This window comes from Populus nigra, chromosome 3 (genome assembly GCF_951802175.1).
Source record: "Populus nigra chromosome 3, ddPopNigr1.1, whole genome shotgun sequence".
In the NCBI taxonomy this organism is placed as follows: domain Eukaryota; kingdom Viridiplantae; phylum Streptophyta; class Magnoliopsida; order Malpighiales; family Salicaceae; genus Populus; species Populus nigra.
Window position 1 is genome coordinate 6,377,905 of NC_084854.1, and position 20,854 is coordinate 6,398,758.

Here is a 20,854-nt window from a genome sequence, read left to right on the forward strand (position 1 = left end):
TTTATTTGCGTTTTTTTTCCACTTCATTTTGTTTTATATTTTGTAAAATTAATTTCTAATTAAATGATAAAACACCTTTCATGCATAGAAACACACAAAGAGAACACAAATCTCAACGTATAGAATGATGTGATGTGAAGATAACTTAAAAGGTGAAATAAGAAAAAAATATTTTATGATAAAAACATTAAAAAAAAACATTATTGATCTTCCGCCCACAAAGAATTTCGAGAGGTCGCAGCATTGCAGAGTCTTTTTACATATTATACTAGCTTATTAGTAATAATAATATTTACTAGCTATGTGATCGAATAGGGGGGGGGGGTAATTATGTTGATTTATGAGTAGAGCTAGAAGTAGAGCCATGGAGTGAAGAGAGGGGCGGAAGGCTGCAGGAACCCACCATGGCCTTTTTGTCGGCACCTATCCAATATTCATGCACCACAAAGCATAAGAAACACGAGGTAGACCGAGAAAACATTAATGCAAGGGCCAGGGGGGAAAGTTCTAGAGAGAGAAAGTCAAAAGGGAGTGGCATTTATCCTTTACCTTAATCTCAAGGATGTAAGCCGCAGTACCGCTTCACATCCATAGACTTAGTAAAGTTTGTCATTCTTGAGCCTTTCAATTGCTCAGAAAAGTCAAAACCAATTGCTTCTCTCCATCTCAATGCTTATCTTCCGTGTTTTTGACTTTGTAAATCTTGAACACCTCTCAATATTCAACCCTTCTCGTATATAACCCCAACCCCTCATCTTCTCTCCAAATCAAACCAATCCATACAACTCCTCAGAACCTACTCTCAAATCAAAATTCTCTAAATCCTTCAATTCTTGGCTATTTAATCTACTTTCATCTACTTGTCTATTAACCTCTACTTTCATATCTCATTAATTTGTGATATATTTTCTTGAATCCGCTACTTTCTTGATCTTGTTTTAGCTTAAGTGCTGGTTCCTAGTGTTATATTTTAAGATCTTCTACGTTTATATATTTCCTATAAAATGGAAGATATTGAAGTCCCTTCATTTTTTCTCTGCCCTATTTCTCTCCAGATCATGAAAGACCCGGTTATAGTCCCAACCGGGATAACTTATGATCGCGAGAGCATCGAAAAATGGTTGTTTTCAGGCAAGAATGATACATGTCCAATTACAAAACAAGTGATATCAGGTTGCGAGGTGACACCAAACCACACTCTTAGGAGGTTGATCCAGTCTTGGTGCACTCTCAATGCTTCTTACGGTATTGAAAGAATCCCAACTCCAAAGCCTCCAATCAACAAAACACAGGTTGCCAAGCTTCTCAATGATGCTAAGTCACCACAGCAACAGGTTAAGTGTCTAAGGAAGCTACGTTCAATTGCTAACGAGAACGAAACAAACAAAAGATGCATGGAGGCTGCAGGTGCTGTGGAGTTCTTGGTCTCGGTGGTGAATAACTTCAATTCTTTATCATTTGAAGAAACTTCAGATGATGGGTTTGAGATAGCAAGACCAGGTGATGAGGCCTTGAGTATCCTCTATGGTCTAGAAATATCCGAATCCGGTCTAAAGAATCTTATTATGGGAATAAATGGTGAATTGATCATTGAGACCTTAACGAAAGTTATGCAAGGTGGAAACTACGAGTCTCGAGCTTATGCTGTCTTGTTGTTGAAATCAATGCTTGAAGTTGCTGATCCGCTGAAACTCATCAGTTTGAAACATGAACTCTTCTCCGAAATAGTTCAAGTTTTACGTGATCAAATATCTCACAAAGCCTCAAATGCTTCATTACAACTACTAATCAATCTTTGCCCATGGGGAAGAAACAGAATCAAAGCCATTGAAGCTAAGGCAGTCTCGGTTTTGATTGATCTTCTACTTGATTCATCAGAGAGAAGAACCTGTGAGATGGTGCTAATGGTGTTGGACTTGCTATGCCAATGTGCAGAAGGGAGAGCTGAATTGTTAAGACATGGTGCAGGCCTAGCAGTTGTTTCAAAGAAGATACTTAGGGTTTCTCAGGTGGCAAGTGAGAGGGCAGTGAGGATTATCTTGTCTATCTCAAAGTACTCGACAACAACCAGTGTCCTTCAAGAGATGTTGCAGATTGGAATCGTGGCCAAGCTATGTTTGGTGCTTCAAGTGGATTGCGGAAGCAAGACCAAAGACAAGGCCAGAGAGGTGCTTAAAATTCATGCGAGAGTTTGGAAGAGTTCTCGTTGCATACCAGCAAATCTACTTTCTTCGTATCCAGCCTGAAGATGGTGATAAAATCATGACTTCCCTTTTTGCTTACTCTTGTCCTTTCTTATGTGTACATAATTCATTCTTGATGAGAATATATATTAGAAACAGATATACAATGGCACGAAATTGTGTTGTCCACTAGCCAGTGCATGTTTCATGCATGGCAAATTGGACTTTCCATTTCGAGGAAATTAATGATTATTAACGAGGTTTAGATCTTCACAAGTCACCACGACCCAATAACCAGCTCTTTAATTTTGTTGCTGAATTTAATTTTTAGTTCTCCTTTATAGCCCAAACTTGACGATCTAGTGCAATAAACATTTTAAAGATTCCATCTAGCGAAATGATGGATCAACATTTCATAACACTTTTTTTTTCTTGCTGGTGTCGTCCATACTGATTCCTGATAAATTGATATTGCTCTTAGAGGATGATGAAGGTCGTAAACAATGTTGCTGTTGCTATTGTACGTAGGGCAACAAAATTATAATCAGTATAATTTCACAAGAAAATAGGCCGGCTTTTTTTTTTTTTTGATAATAGTAGAAATTTTATTGATTGGTCATTAGACCATTAAGTCAATGAAATTCTGAGATATTACAATACAATGATAAAAACCATCAATGCATGAAAAGTAAGAATGTCTGTTCATTAACAGAATTAATTTTAGGTGTTTGACCATTATATTTACTTGTGAATTATGATAGAACGAGTGTATAAAAGCTTTTAGTTCAATTGCTAGATAATTAACACCTTAAATTTCCTCATCGATGCCTATTTGAGCGTGATCTAGAGATGTTAGTTTCAGTACTGCAAGTTTTCTTTGATGATTATGATGTGTAATTCTCTATATAGGATTATTTGCAAATCGATCAAGTGTTTGTTATTTTTTTTAGCATAATTAATAATGATGATGATCCAATTAATTGAAGGGGTAATTACATAAATAAATCCTCTTGTAAAAACCATTTTTATCCAAAAATGTTTATGTATGTACGTATATTAATGAATATAACTATGCATATAATATTAATTTATTATTATTGCATGCAAATGTAATCTTATAATATAAAATCCAATTTTGTTAGCAATGTATTAAATGAGAGATTATATTTTGGATTTTTAGTATGAAAATTTTGTTTTGAGGTTTTATAAATATAAAAAATATTTTGATGGGTTTTTGGATAAAATCTTCTTTTACAAATTCTAGGTTTTTTATTTATTTTTTAAGAACCAGCCATCTATAGACTTCTGTCAATAATTCAATTTACCGTGGGAGGCATCTGAAAAAGAAATAATCCACATTCATTAAGTATATGCTTGTTTGATAAAAAGAGCGATTGACCTGCGACAAAGACAGATCTAGTGGTGGTGGTAAGAACATGTAATTAAAGAATGTGGATTATTTCTTTTTCAGACCTGATTATCTTAAATATTTAAGACAAATCTAGCATTACCTGGGGGTCCCATATCATGTTCAATACATTCAACTGGCAGCCGCCCATTTTGGAATTCAGACCCATCCCATCCGGTGGCTTCAGGTCATTGCGTGTTACTTTTCTTCGAAAATTTAGCCACGAGGTCAATGCTGGCTTAGTTGATTTTATTATAAAACAATAAAGAGCACCTGTTAATGCCATATTGAAATTGAGGTTAAATCTAATTTTTCAGTTGAATTTTATAAGAATATTTTTTAAAAAAATTAATTTTATTAATAATTTCGTATTATTTTAATGTGCTAATATTAAAAAAAAATAAAAAAATTATTTTAATATATTTTTAAATAAAAAATATTTACCGCAGTCTTAAACATCAACTTACTCCCCTCCTCGGCAGAAGCCAGAGAAAGTCACCATCCTTGCACAAGCGTAACCAGTCCTGAGTTTAACAGTAACCCTTACTTGATTCTTGTGTTTGAATAGAGCATTAAGGAATTATTAATTTATAAATGAATTGGTATCATGTTATAAAACACTTTAAACTATTGTCAAAATTAATTGATTTTGGCGGTGTGATACATGCCTTGAAACGTGATTTCTGGCATAAAATGCAACCTCTAGTTCATGTGCAAGGACACCTACAGCATTGGCATGAGTCCCACAATTAATTAATTCCTCTGCAATTTTTACAGTGATTTTAATTTTAATTTTAATTATTATTATAAAAGAGAAGAACACTAACATCAGCTAAGTTATAATCTATTGACTGAATTTCATTAATTGTTGATAGTTAATAAATAAACGATTTTGAGGTTAATTTCCTCACAGCCCTTTAAGACAACAATGATCATCTAACTACTCTATTATATATATATATATATATATAACCTTGCTTTCATATTTAGCTACCATAGTTTCGTCATGTATTACGTACAGAATATACCAGTATCTTAATACACACACACATATATGTATCAAATAAATTAATAATAGATTTAAGCCCTGAAGAAAAGTATTTGTCAAAGTTGGGGGAATATTTTATCTCAAATAATTCAGTGGTGCATGAAAATATTATCAATGCAGTGCTTACTTAGAACCATTAATTTCCATGGACAGCTTGGTGCTCTTAAACTAACTGTGACATCACCCTACGGTCAAACCATGTTAATGACATACCTTGAGCTAACAAATGGTAATAAAGGACACAGCCCTAATTAATTAAGGCCTCAATCATGATACATAGTACCTTGTCATAACGATCTTTGCCTAATGCTAGACCTTAATCGACCTTCTCCTCCTCTCATATTTCAACGTATAGAGCTGGTCATGTCTCTCGAACAAGTCCAAGGAACCAGCTATAATTAATAGTTATAGATAAATTATATCCCACAACACCCACCATTGTTTGACTACCACAAAGAACACTAATTCTATAATTTGTATTAAAATAACATATATTTTTTTATAATAATTAATTAAGTGTATTAATAAAAAAACAGACCCTGAAAAGTTATATGACAGTTTATAGAAAAACAAAATGGTTGCGTTACAAATGATATAAAAGAAGGATTAAAAAACATTTGATTTTATCAAACTCTGAAGTGTAGACCATTGATATGTCGTAGAAGATATATACACATATACGATCGTGGGAGCTGTTTTCTTGGATCATATGATGCATTTGTAAGCATCATATGAATCATTAATTTTACAAATATACCATCGAGAAGTTTGATTGATCCTCTGCAGTTGAAGAGTAGTTGAAGTGTTCAAGATTCAAGCGTGCTCGCGAAGACCAACGGAAACTTGTGTGGTTTATAAAATTTGCACCTCCAAATTGATGGATGAGGACGGCTAGGTTTCCCCTTCAGCCTTTAAGAGTTCTATTTTTGCGTCTTTTCTTTTGATGAGGGTAAGGAGTCAATCCAGAAATATTAAAGTTTAAGGAATTAGGTACGTAGTTTGGGCAAAATGATTGGCATATATGCGGGGCCGTATAAAGGTCAAACCCTCAAGGCTCTTTCATGTGCCAGAGAGACGCGATAGACGACGGCATCAATGTGGTTGTTTTATTCAGGCATTGAAACTGCTAGAAACTCAGAAAGAACAGCCCAAAAAGAACTTACTCTCTTAGAGAAAACATTTTATCGTCAATCAAGAGACTAACCAACGGTTGTTGTAGTATTAAATGAATGGCTTAAGGTTTATAATTATTACCAGTAGCCCTTGTGCAACTTTCACAACTTACAGCATGGTCTGAGTGCTGATGTTACTAGTCAAGGTTTTTCTATGGTTTACTTTTGGGTATATATTCTAATATATTCTTAGAGTATGAAATATAATATACAAAGAACGAATTATCATTATCTTAGTGGGACATTAAGCGATTCAAATTCGAAACTTTTGCTAAGAATTATGAGGTCGAAGTTTAAACCCTAGGTGAAATAGGGATTTGGCATTCGAAGGGATGACCTCCCCTGCATAGTCCAATACTCTCTAATTAATTTTTCAGATAAAATAAAAATAAAAATGTCATATATATAGCAAGTTATAGTACTCTCACTGATACATACATTCATAAATAAAAATGTCATATATATAGCAAGTTATAGTACTCTCACTGATACATACATTCATATAACCTATCCGAAGGGGTGTGATTTTACAAAATTATATCTTCTTTAATCACCATGTCACTCACGAAACCAGGTCATAGTCCAAGTGGAATACATGTTTAGCTTAAAGATTTACGTTCACTTCCACTACAAGACACATAACCAGAATATTGCATACCACGTCATAATATTTTATTGATATTTAAACACTGATTTAATTTTGTAGAAAAAAGAATTTATTGACAAAATCATGTTATTGTCGGAAAATATATCATCTGCCATAACCTAATTCTGGATTATTTTTAAAAATTTATTTTTTTCAAAATAAAAATAAAAAAATAAAATAAAAGGTGGCAATGTGGAGAAAGCATGTCGAGGAGAATTTCAAAAAAATACAAAAAAATCAAGCTATAATTTTTAAGGAAATTCAAGGCCTAATTATACCCCTATTATGCCCAAAAATAGAGAAACAATGCAAATTCAAGGTTAGATTAAATGATTATTGGATGAATTTGCATAAAAATTAAGTTCAAGAACATAATTAATTAATTTTTTTAATAGGCCAATTTGATTTAATCATTTGCCAAATTGAATTTTAATTATGGTTAAGAATTAATTTGGGTCTAATTGAAGGATTTAACTAAGTGCAAGGACTTAATTATACTTTAAATGGGTTAAATTAATTTTATTAAGGGCTTAATTGGTGAAAAATTAAGTTTAGGAGCCCAATTTGAGCTTAATTGAGAAAACTATAATTTTAAGAGACCAAATTTAATTTTTACCAAGTTAATTGATTGAAATCAAGAACAAAATTACAAGAAAATTAAATTTTTGGGGTCAATTAGGGATTAAATTAAAAGATTTTACAGCCAAGGACCATTTGGCAAAATACGGCCAGCTATGGGGGCTTAATCGATTGAAACCGGAGGTGAAATTAAAAGTTTAATAGTCAATTAGGAGTTAAATTGCGTAAATCAGAGACCAAGAATCAAAAGACAAAAGACGCGTAAATTAAGGGCTGATATTGAAATTCAATAGAGGCTTAATTGCATTAAATCAAAACTTAAGGGTCAATTAGGGGTTTGATTAAACAACATTGAAAGTTAGAGGATTAAATTGAAGTTGGAAAAAAATCCCTAATTCAACCTTAAATGACGTCGTTTTGCATTAAAAAAATACCATACGACGCGTCATCTGGTCACTGTTCATTGTCTTTCCTTTTTTGGCTTGAAATGCTATTCGGATGGCTACATTTCTAGTGTATTTAATTCCTTATATATCCACCAAATTTGACAACTCTTGAACCAAAATGATCACCTAACAACATTCTATCCCCGAGTATGGCCTGTTAAGGCTGAGTGACAACACAATGTCCTAGGCACCGGCTCAGACAGCCTTGAACTGTCAGATTTGACAGTTCATATTGTCTACTTTGAACCAAAGGTTGGGATCGTTCCCAATTGAATCAAAGGCTGAAAATTTTTTTCTTGTGTAAACAATATTACTTTCTTCCATCCCCTATAAATAGGGGTGGATTTCATGGCCTGAAGATAAAGAAAATCAAGTCCAAAAATCACCAAAAATTAGCTTCCTCCTCGCTTTTACTACCACCACAAATTTTCTCCCTTTTCTCTTTCCATCGTGGCTATTGGCCATCACCACTCTCATCACTAGTATGACCACGACCATTTCCATCGTAAGCCGCTGCCTGAACACCTCTGTTCAGCAACAGCAGTCGCAACTCTCTCTCTTCTCCTTCCTCTCCTCCCTCTTTCCCCTCTACAAATTTTCTTCCTCCTCCTTTTCTTTCTCTGCCATCCACCGCTAGCACCTCATCACCCTTCACGACCAGACCACCGCCACGCCATGTAGCCTTCTTCTTTTTCTTTATTCTTTGTTCACGGCCTAAATGGCTGGCCCAGGACCGGCTCATATCAAAAACGAAAAGGAAAGAAAAATTTGTTGGGCCGAAATCGGCTCAATCTTCTTGGGTCAGCCTAGCCTATATATATTTAATATATATTTATTTATAATATAATATAATATATGTTATAATATTATATTATTAGAAAAAACAAAAATACTTTCAAACAAATTATGATTTTTTCAAATGTTTCCTACTAATTTTGCATAATATCGAGTTGTATTTCTACACTATAAGATACAAACCCGGTATTAAAACACCTTGTTTCCTCCAAAACATTTCTAAAAATTTTCAAAAAATTCAAAAACAAAATCTCAAAACTTTCAAATTAATTCCTCTTTTCAAAAACAAAAACAAAAAAAATATTTTATTTTAATGTATAGGCCAAATCCTAAAAATTTTCCAAGCATATCTTCATGAAAAAAAACATTGCATCTTTCTCATGTTTTTTTTTTAAATGGATATCGTAACCAGTTTATGATCATCCATTAGGATTCGGTCAAAATATCAAAAACTCTTTACCAAAAAACTTTTAGAGTCTAGAAGTAGACTTTAATATCTGTAGGGTTTAAAACTACATAATAGAGTACACCCTCAGGTATTAAAGATACAAGGTGTAAAATAATATGAGGCTAAGATTTAGACTCTAGAACAATTAAGATTTAACCCGATAAGGTAGAGACTCTCTCATGAAAAGAGATCTACCTTGAACCATAGAAGAGATCAACGAGTAGAAACCTGACCTAGAAAAACAATCAAATAACGTTGCAACTTACATTAAGTATGGTGCACTGATGGTGATGCGTTTTTTCTTTGCACAACTTGTCATTTACCCAGACTCTTGCAGACCATAAGTTTCTAGTAACCATAATACTAGGTGGCAACTCCTAAACCTTAATCATAATTTTATAATTAAACCTCAAATCCAAAAACCCTTCCCAACAACATAACACCCTCTTATGAGGCACGATAAAAACCTCGTTGTCACCTATCGACATCGAGGCACAGCTAGCTACATCGTTGGTGATTTATATTTTGTTGATAATTCCATCAATAATATAATCAATGATGGATTTGTAGACGAAAATAGCATGCAAAAAAAATAAAATTACAGGTATCTATTCTGTTGGTAAATCCATTAGTGATTATGGCATATTACCAACAAAATAAATCATTGGTAAGTTCATCGGAGATCATATATATATTATCAATGGAATTAAACCATTAAAGAATTACATTTAATAGTGTCAAGTTCTGCAATTTTTTTCCAACTCTCTAAAACTTTTCAAGGGACTTGGTTCATCGGTTATTTCGTCTATAATTGTCAGTGGCAAAGTCTTGTGATTTTTCCTAACTCTCTGAAACTTTTCGAGGCACTTAGTCTATGATAATTTTTTTGATATTTTACATTCCTTTAGTAATTCCATTGGTATAAAACAATTTTTTTTCCCTAATATTTTTGCATTTCCTATTTATGTAACCTGCAAATATAGTAAAATCATAACACAATAACACCATTTATGTTTAATAGCATAATAATAAAATGAAAACAATAAACATTTCAATTGTGTTAGCAATAGTTTATTGTAGACCAATAACAAGAAATATTACTTTAAAATCAATTCCATTACATATTGATGTTTTACATTTAAAATCAGTTTGAAATCTTTTTAATTAAAATTGTCTTCTTTTTCTTTTTCTCTTTTTCTTCATCGTTAATTGCATCATCGTCATGTCTATCATAATCATCTTTATTGAATTGAAGTTTATCGATATCATCATCTTCATCTACTTATGTATGTCCACTGGTTCTCAACATATAATTTAACTCTTTGGCGTCAACATCAATAAAAATATTCTCAACCACACAAAAATTTGATTTTTTTTCTAAGTCGATAGATGGAGCGACTCGATATGCATCAACTAGATCATCAAGTTAAGAGATATTTTTTGTCGTACTACTTCATCATTACCATCCTGAACAACTTGAACACAACTACTAGGTTTGGTTTTCACTATGGCTAACTAGTTAACCCTAGAACAATCTTTTATATAAGAAGGAGTGTATGTGTAATAAACTTATTAGCATTGTTCGGCAAAAATAAAGACATCATCGACGTTGCAAAATCTAGCCTTTGTATTAACTTCGATCAAACCATGATGAAGATCTACTTTTATTCCTCTATTAGTGGTATCATACTAATAGCATTTGAATAAAAATACTTTATTATACTCGCTATGATATTACAATTCAATCACATCTTCAAACTTCTCATAATAATCAACTTCAAACTCATTAAAAGTTGATCGCTTAACACAAACTCCACTATTATAAGTCTTTCTACCCTAACCATACTTTGTAGTATGAAAGACATATTCATTGACGAAATATTTGTTATAATTCTTGACATTTCTTTCAAGACCCAAACACAATAAATTAAAATTGTCACTAGTATTCTCTTTCATTTAATAAACCTAATACAAGATTACAACCATTAACAATTAAAGAGAAATATATAATGAAATTAAATATTATGAGAGTCAAGAATTATTAAGTACTGCTTACAAGTGTTCTGAACCATGTGGCAAATTGTTTATCTTGTAATTAGAAAATATAAGATTCAGTCAGATGTGAATTCTGAGATAGTAAAAATTGACGACGTTACTTACAAAGATTACTCAATTTATCACTTTATGAGAGTATAAGAGAAAAATTGTTTAAAATAACATGTTAATATTATACTCACTAAATAAAAAGGTCTTAATTTATCGATCACAGTTAAATAACACATAACTATATGCATGTCCTGAATTCGATTTCTATCAAATATCTTTCTTTTACTGCATTTTGTTTTAGAAAAACCATCCAGGATAGGAAAATATTGATAAATTTCCACTCAAAGGCACTTTCTCACCTTCATCATGTCTTGGGATGCAGTTGATTTTTGTTTTTAAGTGAGACTCAAAATAGTATGAAATAAATGTTGAGATATCTTCAACAATATAAGCCTTACATATTAAAACTTCATCATGCGTCTTGTTTTTAAACTCTTTCTTAAGGTTTGTAACACCCTAACCAATTTTATTTCATGTTCTAATTTTTGGGAATTGTTTTAAAAAAAACAATGGTAGAATTTCCTCATAATTAGGAGAGCAGCTTATGATATCTCTTCAAACCTAATATATACATAATAGACACATGTCGAATTCTTATAGACCTGAATCATTTTCAAACCCACGGCATCCATTCAAGGTGAAGACATGTATAATCATACTTATCTATCTAGGAATAATAACATCATTGCTCCTTACCTATTTGGAGCAACAGTTGAATAGGTTTCATCACTTGAAATCGACAACACAATAGTTTCTTTCCTTTAGAACGACAACACAATGGGTTCCACCATTTGAAATTAAACATAATGGTTCTCATCCCTTAGGAAATAATGACTGATAATTTACTATGGTTTGTGCACCTATCCCATACTGGTTCATCATAATCTTTTAAAAGTTTAAAAAATTTAATTGCATGTGCATTTGATTCTTCATCTACAGTTAAACATGCATTTACATAACCTTAATTCATTCTCATTGCATCCATAATCATACTCATATAACGAATATTATTATCATCTATAATTTCATGCACATTGCTAGAATTAGAAGTTAACCCAACCATTCTTTTTATCATGGTCTCATAAGTAGCATATGATTCTCCAGGTGCAAACCAACACAAATATTTTTTCATGGGCTTTTTTAATAGAAGATGCATTGTAACAATATCTAGATCGAGAAACTTTTTTATTTTTACATCTCTTACGTGCACATCTAATACCACCTTCACTAACATTTTTTGGATTGGATAAAGTTCATTAATAAAACCTTCAATATCATTACAATATTTCATCATGCACAACTCTTTGGGTAAAACTCAATACATTCATGAACGATCATCCATTACTCAAATAAAACCTATATAAAATATTAATGACAACGTGTATTAATTAATAATGTTATCTAAATAAATTATTTATACCTAATTATTTAACTATCATTGGTTGAATTCAAAATTATTCAATCTATTTTAATAGAACCAGTTAATAATTATCAATTTTCTCCATAAAAAATGAAATTCCTTCAAGTTTACCTAAATTTTCAATTTAATAATAAAATTTACAAAGTATGAAACGTACTCATTAAATAACTCATTATTTATTCCATTATAAAACAACTAAATTACAAAATCAAACTCAATTTCATCAAATGACAAATAAATACACCTTTTTAAAATCTTAAACAACCTTAACATGTATAAATCATACATTCATACAATAAATTTCTATAGAAAAAAGTTATCAAACAAGTAAACACATAAACAATCCAAAAAAACTAACATAAAAAAATAGGTTACAACAAAAAATGAGTTGGTTTTTTTACTTAATATGGTGATCAATCTTTTAAAAAAAAATAGAATAAGGATACTGACATACTAAGTGTTAGGGTGGCTGGATTTGTGATGATGAGAGCTTGATTTGGGATAAAATTAGGGTGGTGGTGCTATTTTCTAAGAAGAAGAAGAAGAGATGGGGAAAGAGAATAAGGGATCGCGAAGGTTATAACTTAAATTTATTAAGAGACTCACCAATGAATATTAGTAATGGTTATATTTTATAGGTAATTTTATCAGTAATACTGACACGTCATATTTTTCAATAGAAATAACAAGGGAATACATGTCTAATTTTTTTCATTCTTTGATTTCCACATGTAATTCCCTCAGTGTTCATCAACAGAAAATTTTTCATCAATGAATACCAACGAAAACAACAATGTTATGTTCCAACAATAAATGTCACCATAATTTACCGACAATTTTTTTTGTCAGTGTTTCCATTTGTATTTTATAATTTTCTAGTAGTGATAGAAAAATTTTCTATAATAAATGTATAATTTTTCTCTGAACTCTTTATCTTCAACTAAGGATTTCATTAACTTCAAAGCATGAAATTCAAAACTTACAAGGGTAAACATGATCACCTAAAAAAGTAAATCAATGCAACGTGTCATTAATAAAGCAATGCCAAACATCTAATGGAAGTTATTGATTGTTGTACAAAATTATTAGCAAATAATAATTAAGATAAGTGAGCGTATATGTTTAGTTTATAATCATGTAATTTATAATATGATAAAATTTTGATATTAATTTTTATTTATTTATAATTTGTTTATATTCTGTTAATGTTTAGTGTTAGAAAGCTTATATTAAAAATTAAATTCTAAAAAAGTTTTAATTTAAAAAGTGAATGAATTCTATTTTTAAATTGACATCAAATATATACATTAACCATATTTTTAAACAAATTTTCCTGTCAGAAAATTGAAAATGATACACGTTTGGTTTCCTCTTGAAAAACCACCTCCATTAGTGTGATCTTATTGCTATACAAACTCAATCAAAGAGGTAAACAATCATTTAGCATCACATCAATATACACGTGCCTAGTTCAACCTTCGAAAAGAATTACGAGAGAAAATGAACCCAGGTAGTCTACCTCAGGTAGTTTGATATTAACGTATGTTTAGTTCAGTATAATCAAGGTAAAATTGAGTTGGGCTAATAAAACGAGCATAAAATTTTGAATTATTAAAAAAAAAAAAAAGGAAACATCTCTAATTGGAGCAAAATTTTGAAGCTTGATATATAATTACTTTCGTGGGTGCAGTAAATAAAGCCCAGTTAAAGGTGCCATTATTATAAACACGGGTAGCATATACTTGTTTATGTGTAGATTATTTCAGGTCATATACAGTGATATGCATGTATAGCAAGGGAAAAGAAACAATGAAGTAACACATTAATTTCATCAAGACCTTGAGAAAGTATCATCACTAGACAAATCAAAGGGACTCCAGTTACCAAACAATAGATTAGGATCTTGAGTTTCAGGTCCAAGCACTGGCTGTTGAGACATTTCCAGGTTATGATTACCCATCAGGTGAGAATTCGACCAAAGTATCTCTTGAGAGGATGTGTCTTGCCCTGGCAACACTGGCAAGTTGAAGCTGCTTGTGTCATTACTTGTACATTGTTTAGTCCTATCTTGGTGATCTTGATGCTTGTGTGCCGAGTCTAAACTATAGTAGTACATCAAGTGGTCATTGTCGCTCAAAGGAGCTTTCGTCGAGAAGTCGGAGACAGTGAGGCATCCAGCAAGACCATTTTCTTCTGACAACCGAGAACTTGGTTCCAAATTTGTGTTCGAGATGTTAGTGAATATTAGAGAGGGATCAAACTCACTGGTAAATTCTGGAACTTCACAACCACTCTTGGAATCTTGCTGTGGATTCAGGAACTTTGCATAAACAAGTGCAAGATCAATATGAGAACCATCAGGAATCATTGGCGAGCTAGAGGACTCTATGGAGGAATTTCCTTTATGGCTATGTGGATGCCTAATAGAGTTATTAGGCAAGCCTCCACAACCGATACTCTTAGAGTGGTCATTAGAAGATAGCCTCAACGACTTTCCTCTTCTATTCTTCCTGCACCCGCCGCCTACAGGCACATTTCGTAGGGATCCTCCTTTAGTCCAATACCTTCTACAACCCTTGCAAAAGTATCTCGGTTGTGTTAAGCTGTAGTTGTTGTAGTAACAAAATTTAGTATTTGAGGAACCACACCGAGGACAACTTGGTGATATCTCAGAATTTCCCTTCCATCCTGTCTCCATACCAGATCGCTTCAAACTTCATAGGCTTAATAAAACTGCCTGACCGCTCACTGGTTCTCTCTTTTGTAGAGTTTGGAAGCAATTCAGAACGCAGAAACTAGAGTAATTATAATCATGAAATATTGGAAACGTGTGTGTACCCCAAGAGCAAGAATGCAGGCTCACGTTTGTTTCAGGTGCACGACTGTTAAGGAAGTGGAAGTCTTGGAAATGTGTTTGCGCCCATGCACATGAGACAGGCAGGTTTAGGGGTTCCGGTGCCGTTAAGGACGATTTGGGTGGTGTGTAACAGCCCCGGAGGCTAATACTCAGTGTCGCTGTTTGTTACATGTGGCAGAATTGTATTGGAGGGAATGAGGGTGGTAGAGGAAGCAAATGCCTCGAGAGACTGACTTATATTTCTTAGAGGAGCAGGCATCCTATATTAAAAAAACACCAACTTGGCAACCTGACACTCGAAGTGTTTCTCCACCGTCTAATCCTGTACATGTTAATGTCCTCCTCTCAAGTATAACCTCTCCTTGTAAATAGGGATATTCACATATTGTATAGAAAAGAGCTGTGTGTACAAGGCTGGATATCACTAGATTTTTCCCTTTTTGATCATTTTAGCCCATCCCTGTATGAGCTGGATCTAATCCTATATATTAGTTTTTATTTTTTTTATTTTAAATAATTCTTTAAAAATTTAATTGTTGTAAATTAAAAGTTATTCAATTATCCGTCTTCAACAGTAATTCACACAAATCACCATTAATAAATCTTCTAAATTCATATTTAAAAAAGATAAATTAATATGTCTATAATGTTAGCTCTAATTTTATATTTACATAGTTGTCTATCTAAAAGAAAACCTCTAAAGACATAACTTAATATTTATAGAAAAAATTTGAAAAACCATATAAGTTGGCAAAATATTAATTTGTCATCTAAATAATATCCATATATTAATTCATGATAATTTTAAAAATTAACTCAATCAAATCCTTACTTAATTTTTTTAGTTTTAGAAATATAATTTCTGTATTAATTATATTCTAGTCCTTGATTTCTAAAAACTATTTTAATCAAGTCATGCTTAATTAAATCATCCCAGTTTTATTTCTGACAAACGATTCTTAATATGCGGGGCCCATTAGGTTTCTAATATGTTGACTCAAATATAAATTATAATTATAATTAAATAAATTAAATAATTTAATTTATTATCAATTAAACAATCGATTAATTTATATTTGAATATCATCTAGTAGCATGACATGATCTTCAGATATTTGAAAAGTCATTAGTAATTTGACTTAACCTTTCAGTGACCAGTTTCTCATTATAATTAATATTCTTTTATTAATAATGCTCTAATTTAATATCAAAGCATGGAGTATGTATGTCATGTTAAATTATATTTGTTCTTTATATAATAGTCATTGATCGTTTGAATAATATTTGAAACTCTTTTCAAATCTCATTCCGTATTGGTCAAGGATTTCTTAGTCAATACTATTTGAAAACAGATGAAATATTTTTTCTAATTTATTTAAGGTAATGAATTCTCTCTTGATCACTCAAGTACTTTTATATAATTCATGTTATATCCAATATATGTCATTTTGTTATCTCTATTAAGATATCATTTTGTTATCTCTATTAAGATAGCATGTAACATGATCAAAACATAACATTCTTTATATAAGATAACTTAGTAATCACAAGTCTAAGGATCACTTATTTAATCATAATGTGAGCCTTTCCATAGACATATATGAGCTCTCCATATGAAATTCCCATGCATGTTAGTTCAGTGTACTTGTCTTATGACAAGAACCTTTATATTAGTTCTAAGTATTATTTATACATCAGCTTATAAGAACGATTGCTTCCTTTCATAAAAGAAAGAACATAAAATATATTAGTTTGTACAACTCTAATGAATGTCTAGTATTTAAAAGAGTATCGACCAGGAATATTTTAGTAACAATATTTTAATGCAATAAGAATCTCATAATTATAACAACTTTATAATTTATTTTGCAAGTATTTTTTCATGAATTTTATTTATACTTTAGATTTATTAATTTAATTTTATAAATATTAAAAATAAATTAAAACTTTATTAATCATAAATATATATTTATATAAATATAATAATACCATAAATAACCAACTAATTAGATACAAAACATTAAACTAACAATATATGACACGAGAGTAGCATAAGCTTAATGAGGTTGTGTGTCTTGAAGGAGGAATGTCTAGCAGGAGATACTAGTTATATTTAGTAAGTTAAAAAGGATCTCTTGGATCATGTGCTCCTCGGATCATGTAAACCTTGTAGATTTCATAAAAACTATATTTTTAGTTAGAAATCCAAGGATTTTAGTATATGACGTTACAAGAATGCTACTTGAGACCCGGGACACCAGAAATTTATCAAATTTGAAATCTAATGAATTTGCAACCACGATCAGAAGCTGTAAATGCTACAGTAGCATCATAGCTGTTAACTTGTGCTTAACCGAAATACTAGATTAAGAAATTCATTTTATATCTTAATATGCTTTAATCTTCCATGGATGTACAGTTTTTCTTTAAAAAAAGCTTGTTTAATGGACAGGTACACAATTTGAAAAGCAACTCGTTGAATGGAAAAGACTGAAGGAGAATTTTGAAGATAGGACACTGATAGGGTGAAAGAAATGTTGATTAAGCAGGCAGCAAGGTGGTGGAATTTTTAGATCAGTAGGAACTAGCAAGATGAGCAGAATCAGGAACTGCGAAGACCCAGGGAAAGGCGAAAAGCATAATTAGCTAAAGGGAGTCTTCACACTGGAAAGGTCCGTCAGAGGATCAAATTATTAATATCAATAAGCAGTGACATTAGAAGATTAAACAATAACGCAAGATGATTTACTCGTCTTTTTTCTTTTCTTTATAACTCTGCCTTCTGTTTCTTTATGCCTTTCCTAAATTCGTATGCATTTTTACTTGCAAACTCCAAGTCTTCCAAAGATCCAGATTCCGATTTTTAAGTAATATTCAAAGCTCGTTTCACGTCCTTGAGATGTCTTGTGCCTAAACTTAAAGATTTCAGAGATAAAGGAATAAGAGCAGGATTTAGGTTTGCTTCTGTCAAGAATCCAATCCCTGCTCTTCTCAAACTATACTAATTAACTTATCAGGCTCTAGTCCAGTTTATACATGTATCATTGATATTATTGGAAATTTATGAGCGACTCTTCTAGTTGTTGGCCATTTGTGGTCATGGGGGAGCGATGTAAGAATCTGTCATGAGGAAAAGGATTTCAAATAATTCTTTATCCGTGGGTGCAAGTACTATGATGAAAAAGGGCAAAGAAGCGAACCCAGTCATACTGCCTACAGAGACCATGTGGCTTTAACTACTGGTAAGTCTGACTGTGGACGAACCATTAAGAGAGGCCAGGCATCAGGGAATACAATGTCCAAAGTGCTCTCAATCCTTGTTGCAAGATTAGAGGATGTTTAAGGGCGGACATTAAAGATTCACGGTGGCTGCGCAGTGATAGCAGCCACCGTGCGCTTTTTTTTAATTTTTTTTTTAATGGAAATTAAAGAAGATAAACAAAAACGGAAACTGGCTATACATCCAAGGGGCAAGGGCTGTCCGCAACAAGGATGAACTTGTACGCTAAGTGAGCACAATCCCAAACCTGCACGATATTCAGATTGCTAAATCAAATACAAGCTAGAAAATCAATACACTGGTTGCCGTCCCTTATGTAGAACTCTATGCAGAAAGTCCGTGTGCAATAGAGGAAAGAAGTCATGAATGAAAGAGAGATGGAGGTAGCACGGATCAGTGTCACTAGATATGCATCCAATACCTTCCTCCACTGAATCTAACTTGATCTAGAAACCAAAATCCCAGATGCCTAGACAGAGATAGCCCTGCCCTTTTGAAGTTATCCCTAGCAGACTGAGAAAACCCTGAATCCAGATTTCCTTACACGACCTCTTACCAAACCTCCCACCCCATGCCTTAGGTTCACTGACAAGCAGCACCTTTAAGAGGAGGACTCCATGAAACTAAATGAGGTTGCAGCAAAATCCTATTCCCCAAGTATTAAAGAAGGTATCATTATAATCCTTTAAAAGCTGCTGAACTTGGTGGATTTGGGCTATTTGAGGGACTATTCTTTTTCTTTCTTTCTTTTCCTTGAACAGCCTCCGTAAGCTAGTCCATATTTTCTCCTTTGTCACTAGGTAGGGAAATACAATGTTAGGAATGAGCGTAATGATATTCTTGTTTTGTCATTAGAGAATCACCAAGTTTCATTTTCTATCAAAGTAGAGCATTCCTCTTAAATTGTCTACATGTGTGACAGCAATACCCATCAAGCTGCTATACACATTCTAGTGTCTATGACCATGTTATGCTATTTAGGATTACCACCCACCAAGTCTGATGGCTTGTTAGGCTATTCAAAGAGCCTGAGATTTCCGAAGGACTCAACAATTATTAAGAAGACAGTTAAGAAAATTTAAAGGGGAAACATCATATAGAAGCTATATTGTGCATGCCTAATTAGCTCACAAACTATATAACTTGATCGCTCAGTGAAAGCATCTAAATTCCTGAAATATATTTTGCATTGAAAAAAGTATGCAATCATTAACTTTGCACATAACAAATGATTTAGCAGATAAAAAACATAAGTGTTATATTTGCTCTTTGATAAGGTAACACCTTACTCCTGTTTCTTCTTTACCTGTAGAGTTGGAACCAGAGGACCTGGTCTCTTCTTTGCAAATGCATTGGTTTTGCTTTCTATTTCCTCACTGCTGACATCGTCCTCATTATCATCTCTAGCAGGTAGGATGGAATCCTTAATAGTTTTAGCAGCTAGACTCTTTCCAGCTTCCAACTTGGCAAGTAACCTCCTCTCGACAGGGTTATTTTGTTGGGAAAACTCGGGACAACTAACCAGATCAATTCAGCGGAATACAATTCACAAGTCCCAATCCTTTTTCCCTCTTTGTGCAGTAAAAACAGATTCAAACAATGATCAAATATAATGCAAATAATCACACAAATTAACACCAAGATTTTTACGTGGAAAACCCGATGCGGGAAAAACCACGGGACCGGAGTCCACCTAAAAACTTCCACTATCACAAATAATGGGTTCACAACTGTTCTTCCTCAGATTCAACTAAGGGATACAACATATATATCATCAAGAACTACTTATTCTCGGATTACAACAAGATTAAAGGAGAATTATTTGAGAAAAACTCACAAAACTGACAGCCCCGTTTTCTGTCAAAACGGCCAGCTTCCACACCACCAATCTTCGATCCAACCGTCCAGAATGAAGAGGAATGTGTCTAAAAGCTGCTGTCAAAATCTCAGCCCGATCCAACGGTGAACGAGCTGGAAATCGAAGAAAGAACACAGGCTGCTCTGCTGCCTCTTCTTCTCTTTTCTCTTGTTTTTCTCCCGTTTTTGCTACTGCCTCTACAGTGGCAGCTCCTCTATTAATTCAAAGAGACAGCCTTGCCTTGCTGTCTCTTACTAATTAATGTGGTGGTCCCACCATCACATGGTGCGGGACCACACACAACAAATCTCCCCCTCACGCACCATGTGAGGAATTCGCCATACTGGCGATCAACATGTAAGCTTCAATTTAGGAGGCTCTGATAAGCCTGCTTCCCTTCTACAAAACTCAAACTTCTCTCTCGGTAGAGGTTTGGTCATCATATCTGACACGTTGTCATCAGTATGGATCTTCTCAACAACAAATGACTTCATCTCCATAGCATCTCGAATCCATTGATATCTAACTTCAATGTGCTTTGACCGAGAGTGAAAAGTAGGATGCTTACTGAGATGGATTGCACTTTGACTATCACAATGCAACACAAA

At 32.9% G+C, this 20,854-nt stretch overlaps 2 protein-coding genes across 2 annotated transcripts; one reads left to right on the top strand and one right to left on the bottom strand.

The window, feature by feature from the left end:
• Positions 1 to 748: 748 nt before the first annotated feature.
• On the top strand, positions 749 to 2,463 carry LOC133689232 (E3 ubiquitin-protein ligase PUB22-like). The gene has a single exon (XM_062109023.1). It carries the CDS (start codon positions 1,005 to 1,007, stop codon positions 2,244 to 2,246), a length of 1,242 nt encoding a protein of 413 aa, XP_061965007.1. The 5' UTR covers positions 749 to 1,004; the 3' UTR covers positions 2,247 to 2,463.
• An 11,590-nt stretch (positions 2,464 to 14,053) lies between these two features.
• Positions 14,054 to 15,000, bottom strand: LOC133688347 (dof zinc finger protein DOF3.5-like). The gene has a single exon (XM_062107808.1). It carries the CDS (start codon positions 14,947 to 14,949, stop codon positions 14,083 to 14,085), a length of 867 nt encoding a protein of 288 aa, XP_061963792.1. The 5' UTR covers positions 14,950 to 15,000; the 3' UTR covers positions 14,054 to 14,082.
• Positions 15,001 to 20,854: the final 5,854 nt, after the last annotated feature.